The 15,219-nt window shown below is 49.6% G+C and overlaps 1 protein-coding gene across 3 annotated transcripts in view; it reads left to right on the forward strand.

The window, feature by feature from the left end:
• OTUD5 (OTU deubiquitinase 5) overlaps nt 1-15,219 on the forward strand; it is a 28,303-nt gene that overhangs the window by 2,348 nt on the left and 10,736 nt on the right. For 2 of the 3 annotated variants that reach the window (XM_059384729.1, XM_059384730.1), the window contains exon 2: nt 8,821-8,914. In XM_059384729.1, the coding sequence (XP_059240712.1) occupies nt 8,821-8,914 (94 nt within the window). The remainder of the gene's footprint in view (nt 1-8,820; nt 8,915-15,219) is intronic. The other variant, XM_059384731.1, reaches the window with a different exon arrangement.

Below are 15,219 nucleotides of genomic sequence, written 5' to 3' on the forward strand. Positions count from 1 at the left end.
GTAGGAGCTTAAGCTTCTTTTAAGTGATAGGCCTTTAGCTCTTCTCTCCCCCAACCTCCCCAGCCTGAACCTTTCTTCAAGAAAATAAGCCTCACAGTTTGGGGCACTTGAGCCCAAGGTCCCCTCTTTGTGGACAGGGGCTTACAGAGACAGGATATGAAGACTATTCCGGAAAAGGGATACCCCCCACATAGAGGTCCCAGGCAAGATGAAGTTAAGAGGTCCTTTCTCATCAGGGATTGGTATCTGAGTGTTCGCCATGGTGGGGTCTCAGACACCTCCCAATACACACAAACACAGGGATATGAGAAGGACTGAAACACACCTTGGGTACATGACAGGCCCTTACCTCCCTCCAACAGGGATCCGAGCACCCCCTATCTCAAGATCCTGAGCTTCTGCTTTTTTTTAAAGATTATATTTATTTATTTGAGAGAGCATGAGCTGGGGTGGCAGAGGAGCAGAGGGTGAGAGAAGTAGACACTGCTGAACAGGGAGCCTGATGCGGGCCTCATGTCAGGATTCCAGGAAAACAACCTGAGCCTAAGGTAGATGCTTGACTGCGCCACCCAGATGCCTTGGGCTTGAGTTTCTTGTCAGGGATGTAAGATCCCTGTTTTGGGAGCTGTAGCCTACTACCACTCTTCAGGGAACGTGGGCAGGATGGAGTCCCAGAGATGGAGCCTGTGCCCTCCCCATGGATCTAAGTCTGCCTTCAGGGCCTGAGACCCATTGCGCAGGACGCTTGAGCTTGCCCTCAAGGATGAGACCCATGCATACCTCAGTGACTGGTGTGTCTTTTAGAAATGAGGTCTGGGCTTCCTTCTCAAGGAATTTAAGGTACTCCTCAGGAACAGAAAGACTTCTTCCACCTTGGGCTCCAAGTCCCTAGGGAATAGGGTCTTGGGTCTCCCCGTAAGTTTAAACTTTCTCTTTGGTGTGTGAGACAATTCAACCCACCTTAGAATCTGAGACCTGAGTCTGCCCTGAGAGTTCTAATTGTCACCTCACTTCAGGTAGCATATATATACCCCAGTCATAGGGACCTTTTAGGGACATAAGATACTTTTTCTTGGGGACTTGAGCCTCAGACCACTCGTGAACTAAATCCTGAGAACCACCCACTACCCTTGGGACATGGGTAGGATGGGATTCTGAGGAAGAGTCTGAGCCTCTTAAGCTTCTCAGGGACAAGAGATCATCTTAGGGAGGGGCTTGAGGTCCCCCTTGGGTATGAGACTCTCCACCACCCTGCAACCAGGCAATCCTTTCTCACCAGTGAGATAGACATGAGGTCTTCTCCACTGTGTCCTGAGGCCTCCCCCATTGAACAGAAAGACCTAGGTGCTCTTCATATTCACAAGAACCCCTTACCTGAGCTCCCTGAGGCCAGGACTAGGGTCTCCCTACTTTCTAGGAGAAGGTTGCCAGGTACTGGGGATGTGGTAGCTTAGGCCTCCCCAGAAGAACTAGGAGATACTCTGAGTCTCTCCCTGACCCAGCTCTGTTTGCTTCTCATTTCCAGGATCATGGAAATGTTTTGGGCTTCCTGAATTGCTTTCATCAGGCTTTGTTCTCACCAGAGACATCCCCACTCCAGGGAAATTCTCTACCCATATTTTTCTTCCCCTTGGTTCAGTTAAATCTTTTTGTACTTTGCAGGGGCCTTGTTTTGAGCACCCTGTCGTTTCTCCCTTTCTACCCTTGAGTACTACAGGTAGAATCAATTTTCTGGGCCCACAGGGTCAGGGCCAGGAATTGTTTCTCTTCCTGGTTGGGGGGAGTCTGCCTTTTCTCCACAGAAGTGGGAGTGCTACGTCCCTGGCCCCAAGGGCTTAAGGGAAGAAAGCTGTGTGCTGCCACGGTGACTAGAAAGACCTCTCCTTATACCCCTTTCACATCACCTAGGCTCCCTCCTTCATACTTTTTTCCATAAGAACATGGAAGTGAAGGTCTGTGGCTGCATGATGTCTTCCCAATGACAGAGGAAAGGCTTTACCTGTCCTCACACTTCTTGGGACAAAAGGAGAATAAGATATTTCTGTCTCACCTCCTCCAACTTGGAACTTTTGGGGGGATGAGAAGAGGGAAGATTCTTCCTGCTGCTCCAGTCTTGGTCCTGAACTGTCACCTAGGGCATTTGTAGCCTTGGAGGCCCATTAGATCTCCTGGGAAAGAATGGAGTTGTTGAGAGGAAGCGCAGATGGTGAATCCGAGTTCTGACTACTCAGACTTCCTGTTCAGTCAGATGTTGTGACCACTGTAGGACTTTAGGAGCCCTTTTGGCACCCTGGGGTCCTGGTGCTGGGGAGGTGGTAGTATCAAGGGTTTCGTTTTCCAGGCATGGCTGTCTTACAGAATCAACCCTGTGAAAAGTGGCTTGTACGTCTCCTGAGCTTGAGGACCTCACAGAGCATTTTCAGCGGGGGATGTGCATGCTCCACTGGTGGGAGAAGCTGGACCTGGCACTGTAGCCAGGGTACCTAGGTTCCCAGAGTTCCTTCTCTGGCTCTGCTGGAGCTTTGCTGGATGAACCAGAATAGCTAGGGCTATATTCTCCAGGTCTCCGTTTCCTCATTGGTCTGGTAAGGAGCTGGTGAAGTGTTGTCTAGCTTTGGGATTTTAGGGAACTCAGGCCAAAGCCCTCTGGACCTGGAGGTGACAGAACAGTGGGTGTCTTCTTAGGAAAATCTGTATTCCTCTCTCTCTCTTTCTCTCCCTTGCCCCTTTCTTCCCTGCCTGCCATCCAAGCTTAGTGGGCAGGACAGGTGTCTGTTGAGTGTGAGGCTCAGGGTTGGCAGACTGATTTTTATGTCCAGCTGTGTTATGGTGAATAAACTTGGGGGTTGCCTGTCAGGGGGCCTACTGGATGGTGTGGAGGTAGTGTGGAAGAAATTTGGGCTTTGGAGCTGGGTGGGCCTGAGTTTAAACTCCAGGATCTCCTGCTTGGCTGTTTTATGCTTTAGGCAAACATTCAGCTTCTTTTTCTCCAAAAGACCACCCATGCCCAGGGTTATTGAGTGTATGAATACCAAACCTGGCCCACCTCAGAGTGTGGCTAATTCTTTTCTTGCATTTGCCCCAGGATCTTCTGGTTCTTCCTGGAATCCTTTTAGCAGCCGAGCTTTGGCATCTAGGAACCTGCTGATTCGTTGGGCAGGGAGACAGTCTTACAGCAGGAAGTAGTACCTGGCCTGTCAGGGTTTGAGTCCTATATCTTCAGGCACTTCCCCTATCTGGGCCTCAGTTTCTCCAGTCTTAAAATGGATGATAGGAGGGAGCTTGGACTCCTTTCTCAGAAGCTAGTTGTCATCTCTTCTTAATTCCCTGCTCCACATTCCTCTTACCCATTTTGAAAGTGGTGAGGCCCTTTGGCTTGTTGGGGGTATGCTGCAAAGTTTCAAGCACTGTTTGGCTTTTTCTCTCCTGCTAGTGCTATAGGCCTTTGGATTTGTTTAATTTTAATGGCTTTCTTGAGGTATCATTCACACACCATAGAAGTCACCAGTTTAAAGGGTACAGTTCAGTAGCTTCTAGTGTATTCACAGAGTTGTGCACCTACCACCATGATCAATTTTAGAACATTTTTTTATCACTTGCCAAGCAACCCTGCACCGTCATTATCCTCTAGTCCCGTCATCCCCTCCAGCCCTCAGCAACTACTAATCTACTTTTCGTCTTGATTGATTTGTCTATTCTGAGAGGTTCATATTAAATGGAATTGTGCAATCTGCAGTTCTTTGTATCTGGCTTCACTTGGCATATTCTTTAATAGCCTCCCATGTTGTAACATGTGTCAGTACGTAGTTTCTTGTTGTTGCAGAATAATAGAATCTTCATTTTTTAACCCACCTCCTCTCCCCTTTCCCCCTCAGTGGCCCAGCAGTAGGTTTCGGGGGCCTTGCTCTTTTCCCATTTCTTTGCCCTGGAGAGCTTGTGTTGCTCCTTAGCAGTGCGCCTGTTTTTCATTGGATGGGTTGCCTGTGTTTTGCCCATGGAGCTGAGCCAGTGTTCCTGGGAGTTTTGGGGAGGGGGGTGGTCTTGGCATCAAGCTTGCTGAGGCAGAGCTGTGAAGGCCAGAATATTAAACACCTCTTGGCCCTAGGCTCTGAGAAGACATCTGCCCGAGAGCTGCTACTCCTGCTGCCATCTTCCCCTGCCCCCTCCCCTTTCAGTGGCAGCTCATTCATTGATAGGCAGGGTCAGTAGCTTCCCAGACTCGAGGGGAAATTCCAGGCCCCTGCTGACTTCATTCTCATCCTCTCCCTGGGGGGATGCTACAGAGGTGGATTCTGTGGGACTGGAACCACGCCATATTGCCTCATGGCTCCCACCAGGGAGGGCTTCAAGGGGGGTTTGTGTTCGTTTCCTGTGGCTGCTGTGACAAATTATCACAAACTGAGTGGTCTAGAACAACAGAAATTTATTCTCTCTCAGTGCTGGAAGCCAGAAGTCCAAAATCAGTTTCAGTAGGCCAAAGTCAAGGTGTTGCGGGGCTGCACTTGCTGCAGGGCTCTAGGGAGAATCCTGTACTCTTTCAGCTTCTGTAGGCTGCTGACTTTCCTTGGCTTGTGGCTGCATCACTCCATCTTCTGCCTGTTTTCACACCATCCTTCCCTGGTCATGTGTAGTCTCCTCTTCTGTGTCAGGACTTCATCTGCTGTTCTAAGGACGCTTGTGATTGCATTTAGGTCCTCCTCAGATACTCCCAAGATAATCTCCCCATCTCAAGATCCTAATTTAAATCACACAGCTGAAGATCCTTGTTCCTTACTAAGTAGCATTTGCAGGTTCCAGGAATTAGGGCCTGATTTCTTTGGGTGGTCGTCATTAGGCCTCCTACAGGAGTGTTCTTGTTTCCTTCCAAGGGAGAAGAGAACCTATTAAGTACTTTCCTACTGGGCAAAGTCCTGTAACATTTGAGTCTTTCCAGTTAACCTATTATTGGGAAGCTTGTTATTCCATTTCACAGATTGGAAAACTGTGGAGTTTTCAGAGTGGTTCATCACATGACTGATAATTGGTGGAGCTGCTTTGGAATGTAAGTCAGTTGGGTCCCACAGTCTGCTTCAACTTCTCTTGGGCCTTTGGACCAGTAGGTTGCAGAGTCTTGGATCTGGGATCCCCTGATGTCAGAGAGCTTTGCCCAGCTCCCTTGTGGAGGCTTAGGTACGTTGAGGGACTCAACCATAGGCCCAGCAGTGGGCTCGTAAGATTCGTGGTCTGGACTTGACTTTCTCAGGCCAAAGTATTGATGCAGCTTAAACTTACCAATGGAAGGGTTAGTCCCCATCCCTCTCTCCCACCAGGCTTTTCTTCCTGGATCACTTTCCTAAACGACTCTCAAGTTGGCACCTTTCCCAGAGGCTCCTGTCCAGCCAGGGGAAGGAGGAGTCTAAGCTAGAGGCTTCTGGAACTCTAAGCTCTTCCTGGAGCCCAGGACCACGGCCTCCCCACTTTCTCTCCCCAAGGGGAGAGGCAGGGTTTCAGCCAGATCCAAAGCCCTTAAGGCTGCTGGTGCCAAAGCCAGTGGGAGGACCGTGGTTTGGCCTTAGATCTAGGCCCAGATTGCCCCAGGACCAAAGCCTTACTTGCGTAAAGGGTATGCTTGGCCTTCTTCAGTTTTAAGGACAAACTGGGACTTTCCCAGGATGGGTTGCCAGGTATGTCTCCATGTTGTGGCTCGTGAGGGCCTCCCCTATTGCCTCTATAGTAGGCTCTGCTGGTGCCCAAACCCCAGCTCTTTTTGCCTTTGTCAAATGAGGATAATGCTCACTGCCACCTGGGCTGTGGTAAGAACAATTAAATGAAGTCACCTTTTGCATCAGGCATCTGGCGTGGGGCAGGCATTTGGCTAATACGAGATCATCTTTCTTCCTGGCCCCACCCTTCTTGCCTGCATAGTCCTACCCAGGACTTTAGTTGTGCCCAACTCACTGCTGAGCCTCGGGCATCCCTGGTGCTTTGTGGTAGAAGTGATTTTTTAAAAAATTAATTTATTTAGGTAATTTCTACACCCACCGTGGGGCTTGAACTCACCACCCCAAGATCAAGAGTCCCATACTTCTCTGAGCCAGCCAGGTGCCCCCAGAAGTGATTTCTTGTTAACTTACAATTAACAAGCATTTCTGGAGGTCTTCATGTTTTAATCCTTCTGTCGGGTGGCACCTCTCCTCTGGGGCCTGCCTTCATGATTGGTTAGGACCCTTCCTGTGTGTTTCATAGCACCGTGTTCAGCTCTTTCACTGCCCTGCTTACACTTGTGTATTGGCGTTCCCTGTTTCTCCATCCCCCTGCCCAGCAGTTTGTGAGCTTATGGAGGGTAGAAACCAAGTCAGATCATTTCTCTGTCCTTGCTGCCAGGTTTACTACAGTCAGGGTCTGATTTGGCAGCTACTTACTGGTAGGTTGACCCTTGTTGGAGGAGTAAGTAGGAGCCCCCTCTCCTCTTTGATCCCCTTCCCCCTCAATCTCCTTTTCCCCTGCACTCGAGGGCAGGAGGTTACTATGTGCCCTTCTTTGGAACTTCTCTTTCTGCCCAGTGTGGGCCTGTAGTCATAGTTGTGCTTCCCTGCTGGTGATCCCGGCTGGGGCAGGTACCATGGTGTTGGGAGATGGCTGTCCCTGCAGGGCAGGGATGCACTGGGGGAAACTGGCTGAAGTGCACTAGTCCACAGCCTCTGGGGTGGGAGAGGAACATGCTGGAGAGTTCTACACAAACAAGAGTCTCCATGCTGTCCATGGAAGCCCATTAAGGGCTTCCGCTTCCAAGTGCCTTTGTCATCTCTGGCAAGCCAGCCACACCTCCCTAATGGTGGGGCTGCTGGGCATTCCCTCATCACCCCCCTCTTCACCCCTTTCTGTCCAGCCACTCCCATGGGACTTGCTGAGAGCCTCTCAGTTGTATGTGGTCTCTGTGCCAGTCAGTCTTGCCCATTCTTTGGCCGAGGACCTGTTAATTTAACAAGCCTTTTCAGGCCCTGAAGCTCCTTTGAGCTTCTTGACAGCTCTGTCAGGTAGATCATGTATCTTGTCATTTGATAGGAAACTGAGGCTTGGAGAGTTCTGGTAGTCCATCTGAAATCACACAGCAAGTGAATGACAGGGCTGGGTATTGAAAAACACTGTTTTGGTATTGGAATGCAGAGCCTCTGAACCTTGTACTTCTACTCTGCTGGGATTTTTGCACACCTGAGCTGGGGAAATGTGGCCTGCAGAGAAGTGATCCCCTCTGTCTAGTCAGAGTTAGCCCGGATCCTCCAAATCCTTGGGCAGGTTGTGTCCCAAAGGAGCAAGTTTGGGATTCCTGGTCCTTAGCCTAGATGCTCTTGAAGGCTGGCTTCTTGTGGCCAGCAGAGGGCGTGAAAGGCCTGGGAAAGGTCTGCTGCTTCTGGTTTTGTTTTGAAATAGAAAACATGTTTTCAGTGACAAGTGGATATCGTTTCTTTTAATCGACTTAATTTTTTAGAGCAGTTTGAGGTTCGCAGCAAACCTGAACAAGAGTTTGAACAGGGAGTTCCCACAAACCCCCTCCGCTCACACGTGTGTGCATAGTCTCCCCCATTATTAACAGCCCCCGACCAGAGTGGTGCATTTGTTCCAGTCAGTGGACCATGTAGGACACATCATAATCACCCAGAGCCCACAGTTCACAGTAGGGTTCGCTCTTGGCATTGTATGTTCTGTGGGTTTGGACTAATGTATAAGGACCCATAACCACCGTTAAGGTACCATACAGAGTAGTTTCACTGGCCTAAATGTCCTCTTTTCTGCTTATTCGTCTCCATTATTTTTTTAAGTCTGAAGATACGTGTTTGTACGGGCTCACTCAACCTGGAGCTTTGGGGTCAGATGTGCTTTGGAATTTAGGGAAATTTCAGAGTTTAGAAAAATCACCTGGTATGTATACTATGTGTTATGTGACACCTCTGGTGGGGTCAGTGGTAGTACCTCATAACCAAACTGCTGACTGTTTCTGTGTGGAAGTGTTTGAACATTCACCTCCAAGTGGGAGAAATAGGTTCTCGCCGGCTCAGGTCAGGTTAGGATGGCAGATGAGTTAGAGGAAGACTTTGGTTTTCAAAGCTTTTTGAGTTTTGGAGTTTTGGACAAGGGATTGCATGCTTCTCATGAAAAAGGTGAGATAAAAATCACCTGTAATACCAGCTTTTAGGGATATTTTGTTGTATGGTCTTTGTAACTTCCATGTGTTTGTATGCACATAGATATATATGTGAAATATGTCCAGTTATAAGTGAGATCATACAGTGTATGCATTTTTCCTTATGCGATACATCTTGACATTCCCTAGCTATATGTAGGGCTTGGGATCTAGGCTGTAACCAGTTACTCCCTTCTCAACATCTTCCCTACCTTAAGTGGTTAGAGGGTCCCCAGGTGAACTGGTGAAACTCCTTAAGATAGAGCAAGGTCCATCCCCACCCAACCCCTATCTCCCACCCCCCCCTCCCCCCCCCCCCCCCCCTCATACCACCCTGCCTCTGGGTACTTGCCAGGTCTGGGCTGCTGGCTTCCTGTAGGGGCCCACTGTTGGATTCCCAACATGGTCAGCAGGGGCAGTCAGAAAACAGATGAGACCCTTCTGGAATCCAGTCTTCTGCTTACACAATGACTAGTTTCCTAAAAGAAAGGGTATCCTCCTCCTCCTCCACGTGCATGGAGTGTCAATCAGGGCTGTGGACTTGACCCTGCCCAGTGTCCTCTCAGCCAGTTAGCTGGGCCCTTCAGGAACTGGAGGGCAGGGCCCTGGGGTGGGGGTACAGGCCTTTCCTGTTGTTGACCCCCACCTTTTCCCTCCAGCAGGAGCACTGGTTTGAAAAGGCCCTGAGAGACAAGAAGGGCTTCATCATCAAGCAGATGAAGGAGGACGGCGCCTGTCTCTTCCGGGCTGTAGGTGAGTCTGTGTCTCAGCCTTCAAGGGCCTAGGGCTGCCCCTGAGCTGTTTCTAGTGTTTAGGAGTAACCCCTGAGACAGGGTTGGGGCTTGAGTGTACTGGTGTTTCAGGGACTCCAGACCCCAGCTTCAAGTCAGCATCTGGCCTCTATCCTTTGGTCATGAGGTAGTGCGGAGATGTGAAAGTGATAATAATAACAATAATGGTGATAAAAATAATGTTACTTAGGGACAGATTGCATTGTCAGACACTAAAGGAAACCCTTTTTTATTCTTTTCCAAGCTAGGTAGGTGTAGGGACTACTGTGGTTTCCATTTGTCAGAAGAGGAAAGCCGCTTAGAGCAGGGAAGTGACTTGCCCAGGGTCAGAGAGTAGAGTTGGGAGTCCCTGGGTTGGGTTAGTCCACGCCCCATGTTCTTAAACACAGCACACTGCTGTCACCCTGAGGTCATAGAATTTTTTTTAAAACTTACAGAAAAGTAGAATAGTGAATGCTCATGTACCCATCATTCATCTTCAAAGTAGTCATCAACACATGGCCAGCCTTGTTTCATCACTACCCTGCCCACTCATTTTCACTCTCCTGAAACAAGTATTTTTAAAGCAAAACCCTAATGTTGGATCATTTCATTTGTAAGTATTCATGTATGTTTCTCTGACAGATAAGGATTTTTTCTTTCCTAACATAATCCAAGTATCATTATCCTACCTAACAACATTCATAATTCCTTAATAACATCTAGTATCCAATCTGAGTGACATCTTTGAGGTCGCTCTGCCTCTGAATCTGTGACCCAGCAGGCAGCCCTAAAGCCTTGTGCTAGTGTCCAGGGGAATTTGTGCATGTGATCTGACCCTTCCATAGCGTCTGTACTATCTACTAAGGAAAAGGGCCCTCTTATAGGAACCTTGAAGTAGGAGTCAGAAGCCTTGTCTTCTAGTTCGGGCTGTGATTCAAAAATTCCCCATTTTCCTATCTGTTAAATGGTATTGATTCTGAAGGGCTCCTTGAGTTCTTACAGGGTCTGCTATTCTCTCACTGTGTAGCTAGCCCCATGTCTCCTGGTGGCCTGGATCAACTCCACTTCTGACGGTGCCACTGATTCTTGGTCTGAACTTGGGCAGGCAGCTGTTCTCCTGAGCCTGTTTCTGAGGCCATAACAGAAGACCAAAGACCCTGAGTTGTAATGGTTACATGAGATCACTTACAGTAAATGCCTTTGGTGCCTGACACCTGGTAGACCCTCAGGGAACAGTAGCATTGGTGAAGCCTGAATTCTGTTTTCAGTGGCGTCTAAGAGCCACAAATGTTTGTTGAGTGTAGAAAAAGTTTAGGTGGATTGATTGCTTACCTCTCCATTCTACCAAATGGAAGAAGCTCAGGCAGTGGACTCTGCTGGGCTGGGAAAATCCCACCCTTTCTAGCCCTGTGGCTCAAGCTTGTGTTCTTCCTGGGATGTTTTCTAGAGAAAGAGCTGGGTATGGGGCATCTTGGACCAAAGGAAGGCAAAGAAAGAATAGTTCAGGGTCTGTTAGGTGCTGCCCTGTGCTGAAGCCTCCGTCTAGATGTGGGGCAAACGGGGCTACTGGTAGAGTGAGTGTAAGAGAATGCAGCTGGGCACCTTGGTCCCAGGTGACCTTTGAGGCAGATGTTGGGGCCGGTAAGGACCTGGCTTGTGTAGTAACCCATATTAACAGCAACGTTTCATGTGTGTCCATCTGGATGACCTCTCCAGACACCCTCTGACAACTCCCCCCCTCAACAAGGGCCTTCCAGTAAAGAGCCTGAGCTTACAAGAAGAGCTGACCGCAGCAGGTTGAAGGCCTTTCCCTATCAGCACTATGGCTACCCATTTCCCCCAACTGGGCTGCCCTTGGCTTTTCTCTGTAAAACCTCAGAAGCCCCATGGCCACTCCCTGGAAGTACGTGGCCCCTGGGTCTCTAGGCCTAACCTGGAGGCTTCCCTGGGGCAGAGTGCACAGGAAATGTACCTGGGAAGGGAACTCTGTCCTTGGGCTTTCTGCTGACCCTCTGCTTCCAGCCTAGCTTGTGTAGTTACCCTGAACTCTGGTGAGAAGGCCTACAGGTTCTAGTTCCTGCCACGCATTGCATGGTGGAAGGAACACAGACTGAAGCCTGGAGTTGGAGGGGGGATTGCACACATAGAGGCCACAGTGTTGTTCCTTGACCCTGACTGTTCGCTGGCATTCAGCTGGCTGCTTCAGATTCATCTGCAAAATTGGAATCGTTATCCCGTAAGACAAGTGAGAAGATTGAAACTCAGGAAAGAAAAATGACATGCTTAGGGTCATTAGTGGCAGAGCTGGCATGGGGTCCCAGAGGTATCCAAAGGACATGTTCTTTCTATGACCTTGATAAAGCCCTAGCTTTTCAGCTTAGCTGTGGACTGGCTGAGTGACCTCAGGTATATTCCTTGACCTTGCTGGGCCTTACTTCTTCTAACTAAGAGCCTGTAGTCCTCTACTGTTGGGAATCCTGAGGCAGGTGGCTTTGGGTGTCCCTCGTGGGAACCAGTATTCACTGCTCTCTCTCACAATGGCATGTTGGGGACTTGTGAGCATCAATGAAGGAGTGGAAGTAGGAGCCTGAGTTTCTAGGTATCCTGTGGCCCACCCTGCCCCTGCTAGGCTCAGATAACCTCTTCCTGGAAACATGAGTCTGCCTCTCTCCTGCCCCATAGGACTTTGACTCAGCAAAAATCTCTGGCCCTGGCCTCTGTGGGCAAAGTGGAGGCCACACATGCATCTGCATGGGCCATGAAGAAGCAGCTGGGGCTGTACGTGTTAGAATGATGGCCCAGAAACATTAGCCTGGACCATCAGTGTTAGGAGGGATAGATCTTTGATTAATTTTGAATGCTTTATAAGTGGGGAAACAGGCCTTACGAGAAAGCAAGGACCCTGTTGTCTAGATCACATGGGCAGTATCAGCATAGGTGTCTGAGGTTGAACTAGGCCAGAAGGAGAAGATTCCCATGGACTCCCATGTACACCAGTTTCCGTTGGGCTCTTTCTGCCTTGCTTCCTCAGTTTCCCCATCCTTGCTGTGGAAATCCTTGAGTAGAAGAGCGGGCATCTCAGAGACCAGGCTTTCAAGAGGACAGAGTTCTGTCTTCCCACAGTGAGGGTGTCTCCCCCACTGAGGGTGTGCCATCTGGGGCCAGGGGCCAGGTGCATACCGCAGCTGCTTGACAGGCAGGGGAGGCCTTTTTCCTGGCTCATCTCCTCAGTGGGGCCAGGATTCCCACTGGGCCAGGAGGCAAGTGGGGAACAGATCAGGTTCCTGTCTCTCCCTGCTGCTGTGTGTACACACATTTGTGTGGTTTGTTTTTAGATTCCCTGCAGACGCCAGACTTCCTTTTCTGTCCTCAGCAGAACTTGCTGTGGCTCTTCTCGCAGGCAGGCAGCAGCGACCTGGCAGGGAGGCTGTTCCCAGGTGCCTCTAAAGCAAATGGTAGGGCCCTGTACTTAATTAAGCTCCAGGTAGCCCAGGCTTTCCTGTCTTGCATCTCCACATAACTCTTTGGCAAATAGTGAGTATTTTAAGGTGCCTGAGGAGGAAGGATTACAGAGGTTCGAGGGACCTTCCCCCAGGCAGTAGGGGAAGGAGGTTGAGGCAAGTCTGTTAGAGCTGTTGACTGTTCCTCCCTCCCATTAACCCCTGGCAAAAGGTAGGAAGGAGGTGAGGGTCCTTGGTTTATACAGCTTTGCCTCTCATCCAACCTTTAGTCTTGGTTAACAGTAAGGGCAGCTACTTGTCGAATGCAGTAGGTCTCTGTAGTGGTGAGGGTGGGATGGGTATTTGGCCTCAGGGAACATCTTTTTTTCTTTTTAAGATTTTATTTATTTTTTTGACAGACAGAGATCACAAGTAGGCAGAAAGAGAGGAGGAAGCAGGCTCCCTGCAGAACAGAGAGCCCGATGCAAGGCTTGATCCCAGGACCCTGGGATCATGACCCAAGCCGAAGGCAGAGGCTTTAACCCACTGAGCCACCCAGGCACCCACATCTTTTTTTTTTTTTTTAAGATGTTATTTATTGGATGTGAGGGCGATCTGGCTGTGACGTCTGTCACCCCACTAATCACCAGGGTTGATTCGGCTGATCTGGTTGGCTAGGCGGGTGTCCCCTTCCTCCCTCACCCGTTCCATGTGCGTCCATCCCGAAGCTGCATGCTCGGTTGAAGAGGACGACCCTCCACGATAGAGAAGAGGATGACCTTCCCGATAGAGGAGAGGACTATTCCTCGGTCAGGGGTATACGAGTAGCTGCGCTCCCCTGCTAGAACCTCCAAACAAGCTCTCAAGGTCCAATTGTAGGAGAACGTAGGGTAGTCAAGCTTCCAAGACTCCAGACACATCCAAATGAGGCACTGCATGTGGCAGTCTGCCTTTCTTTAAAAAGAAAAAAAAAAAAGATGATATTTGTCAGAGAGCGTGTGCGCACGAGGTGGGGGAGTGGCAGGCGGAGGGAGAAGCCGGCTCCCTGCTGAGCAGGGAACCCCATGTGCGACTCGATCCCAGGACCCTGGGATCATGACCTGAACCAAAGGTAGACACTTAACAGACTGAGCCATCTGGACATCCCTCAACAGGACAGTTTTTTCATTTTTAAAGATTTTATTTATTTATTCATTTGTTTGTTAGTGCACATGTACACACAGAAGCAGGGGGTGTGGCAGGCAAAGGGAAAAGCAAGCTTCCCACTGAGCAAGGAGCACCATGTGGAACTCAGTCCCAGGACCCTGGGATCATGACTGGAGCGAAGGCAGCCACTTAACGAACTAAGCCACCCAGGCATTCCCCTTAGGGCACATCTTTGGCAGGATCTGCTGGCGCGCGCGCGCGTGTGTGTGTGTGTGTGTGTGTACACACACACGTGCATTTCTCTGCTCATGTCTCAGCGTGTTCAGAGAAAGGACAGACATAGGGTGTGGGGGGAGGTACGGTCTTTGCTGACCTCTCTGTAATTTCTGCCCACTCCTAGGCCTTTCCAGGGTTCCAGCTGATTGCTGCTTATGCTGGTAGGGAAACTGAGGCAGACAGAATCAGGCCTTGCCCTAGGTGGGCGATAGCTGGATTGGGGGTAGTGGTAACATCATCTGGAGCATCAGTGTTTAAAGTTACAAGGTAGTCCTTGGGAGCCTGGCCTTCACCCTTCCTTGGGCCAGCTCTACCACATTTCTGTACCTCATTTATCCCTCCTGTGTAAAGCAGGGCTTTGTGGGGTGAAGATGAAATAAGTTGGAATGTGAAAAGGCCTTGGTGGAACCAGTTGGGGTATTGTTCTGAGGATTTCTGAGCCCTCTTTGGGTTGTGGACAGAGGTCAGGTAGTGGGGGACCCCTTCAGCTGGACTCTGGGAGGGGAGAGCAGGTGCAGATTGCCCACAAGTGCAGCGTCAGCAAGAAGAGGAGTTTCGGTTTCTATCAAAACAAGTGCTCTGAATTCCCCTACCTCTGCAGGTCCATTGGGCCCCTTCCCCCACTTTGGCCCCCACTGGGAAGTCCAGCCCAGCCCCTAATCCCATATGCCAAACTTCTGGGAGGAGGAGAGCTTTCTGGAGGACAGAGGTGGGGCTAGCAGAGTCAGACAAGCACTGCCTCAATGAGGAGGACTTCCTGTGTTTAAGCCCTGCCCTGGATTGTTATTCCACCTTATTATCATTGAAAAGATCCTCTCTCCCCCACTGGGAGGTATTATTGCTCACTTCCCTTGGTGTTCACAAAGGCACATTTTCTTCGACATTGATGATCCTAAAACTAGCTTATATCTATAATCAGTGAGGTGGGTCATGCTGTCCACCCCCAACAAAGGCTGTGATTTAAATATATGTACAGTACCATCTGCCAGTGCATCTAAGGATCGAGGAGAGAAGGGGGTACTTGAGAGGTAGGTAGGTACATAGAGAAAGTCATTTAAGGACCCTGTTTTGTGATACCTATGTTATTGATTTGATGTTAATTGGGTTGCTGAAGATTTGCACTATGGACACAGGAGGTAGGCCTGAAGACCTTTGGATTCAGTAAAGGTAGACAGCCAGCATTGCCTGGGTGAGGAGGGACAGCCTAGACTCCTTGTTTGGGGCTTTCCTGTGGCTGAGGAAGTGCGACAGAAATGAGGAAAAGCTTAATAAGTGGTTCCAGTGACATTCTGAGTGACTTGGGGATGATTAGCTATCTGAGAGAGTCATTGTCCACTCATGCACAAGCAGGAGCCCCTAGGTTCAGTTCTTAAACACCTAGTGTATCATAGGCATTTAGTAAACCCTATCCCTCATCTAAACA

The sequence above is a fragment of the Mustela nigripes genome, chromosome X, assembly GCF_022355385.1.
Source record: "Mustela nigripes isolate SB6536 chromosome X, MUSNIG.SB6536, whole genome shotgun sequence".
NCBI lineage: Eukaryota > Metazoa > Chordata > Mammalia > Carnivora > Mustelidae > Mustela > Mustela nigripes.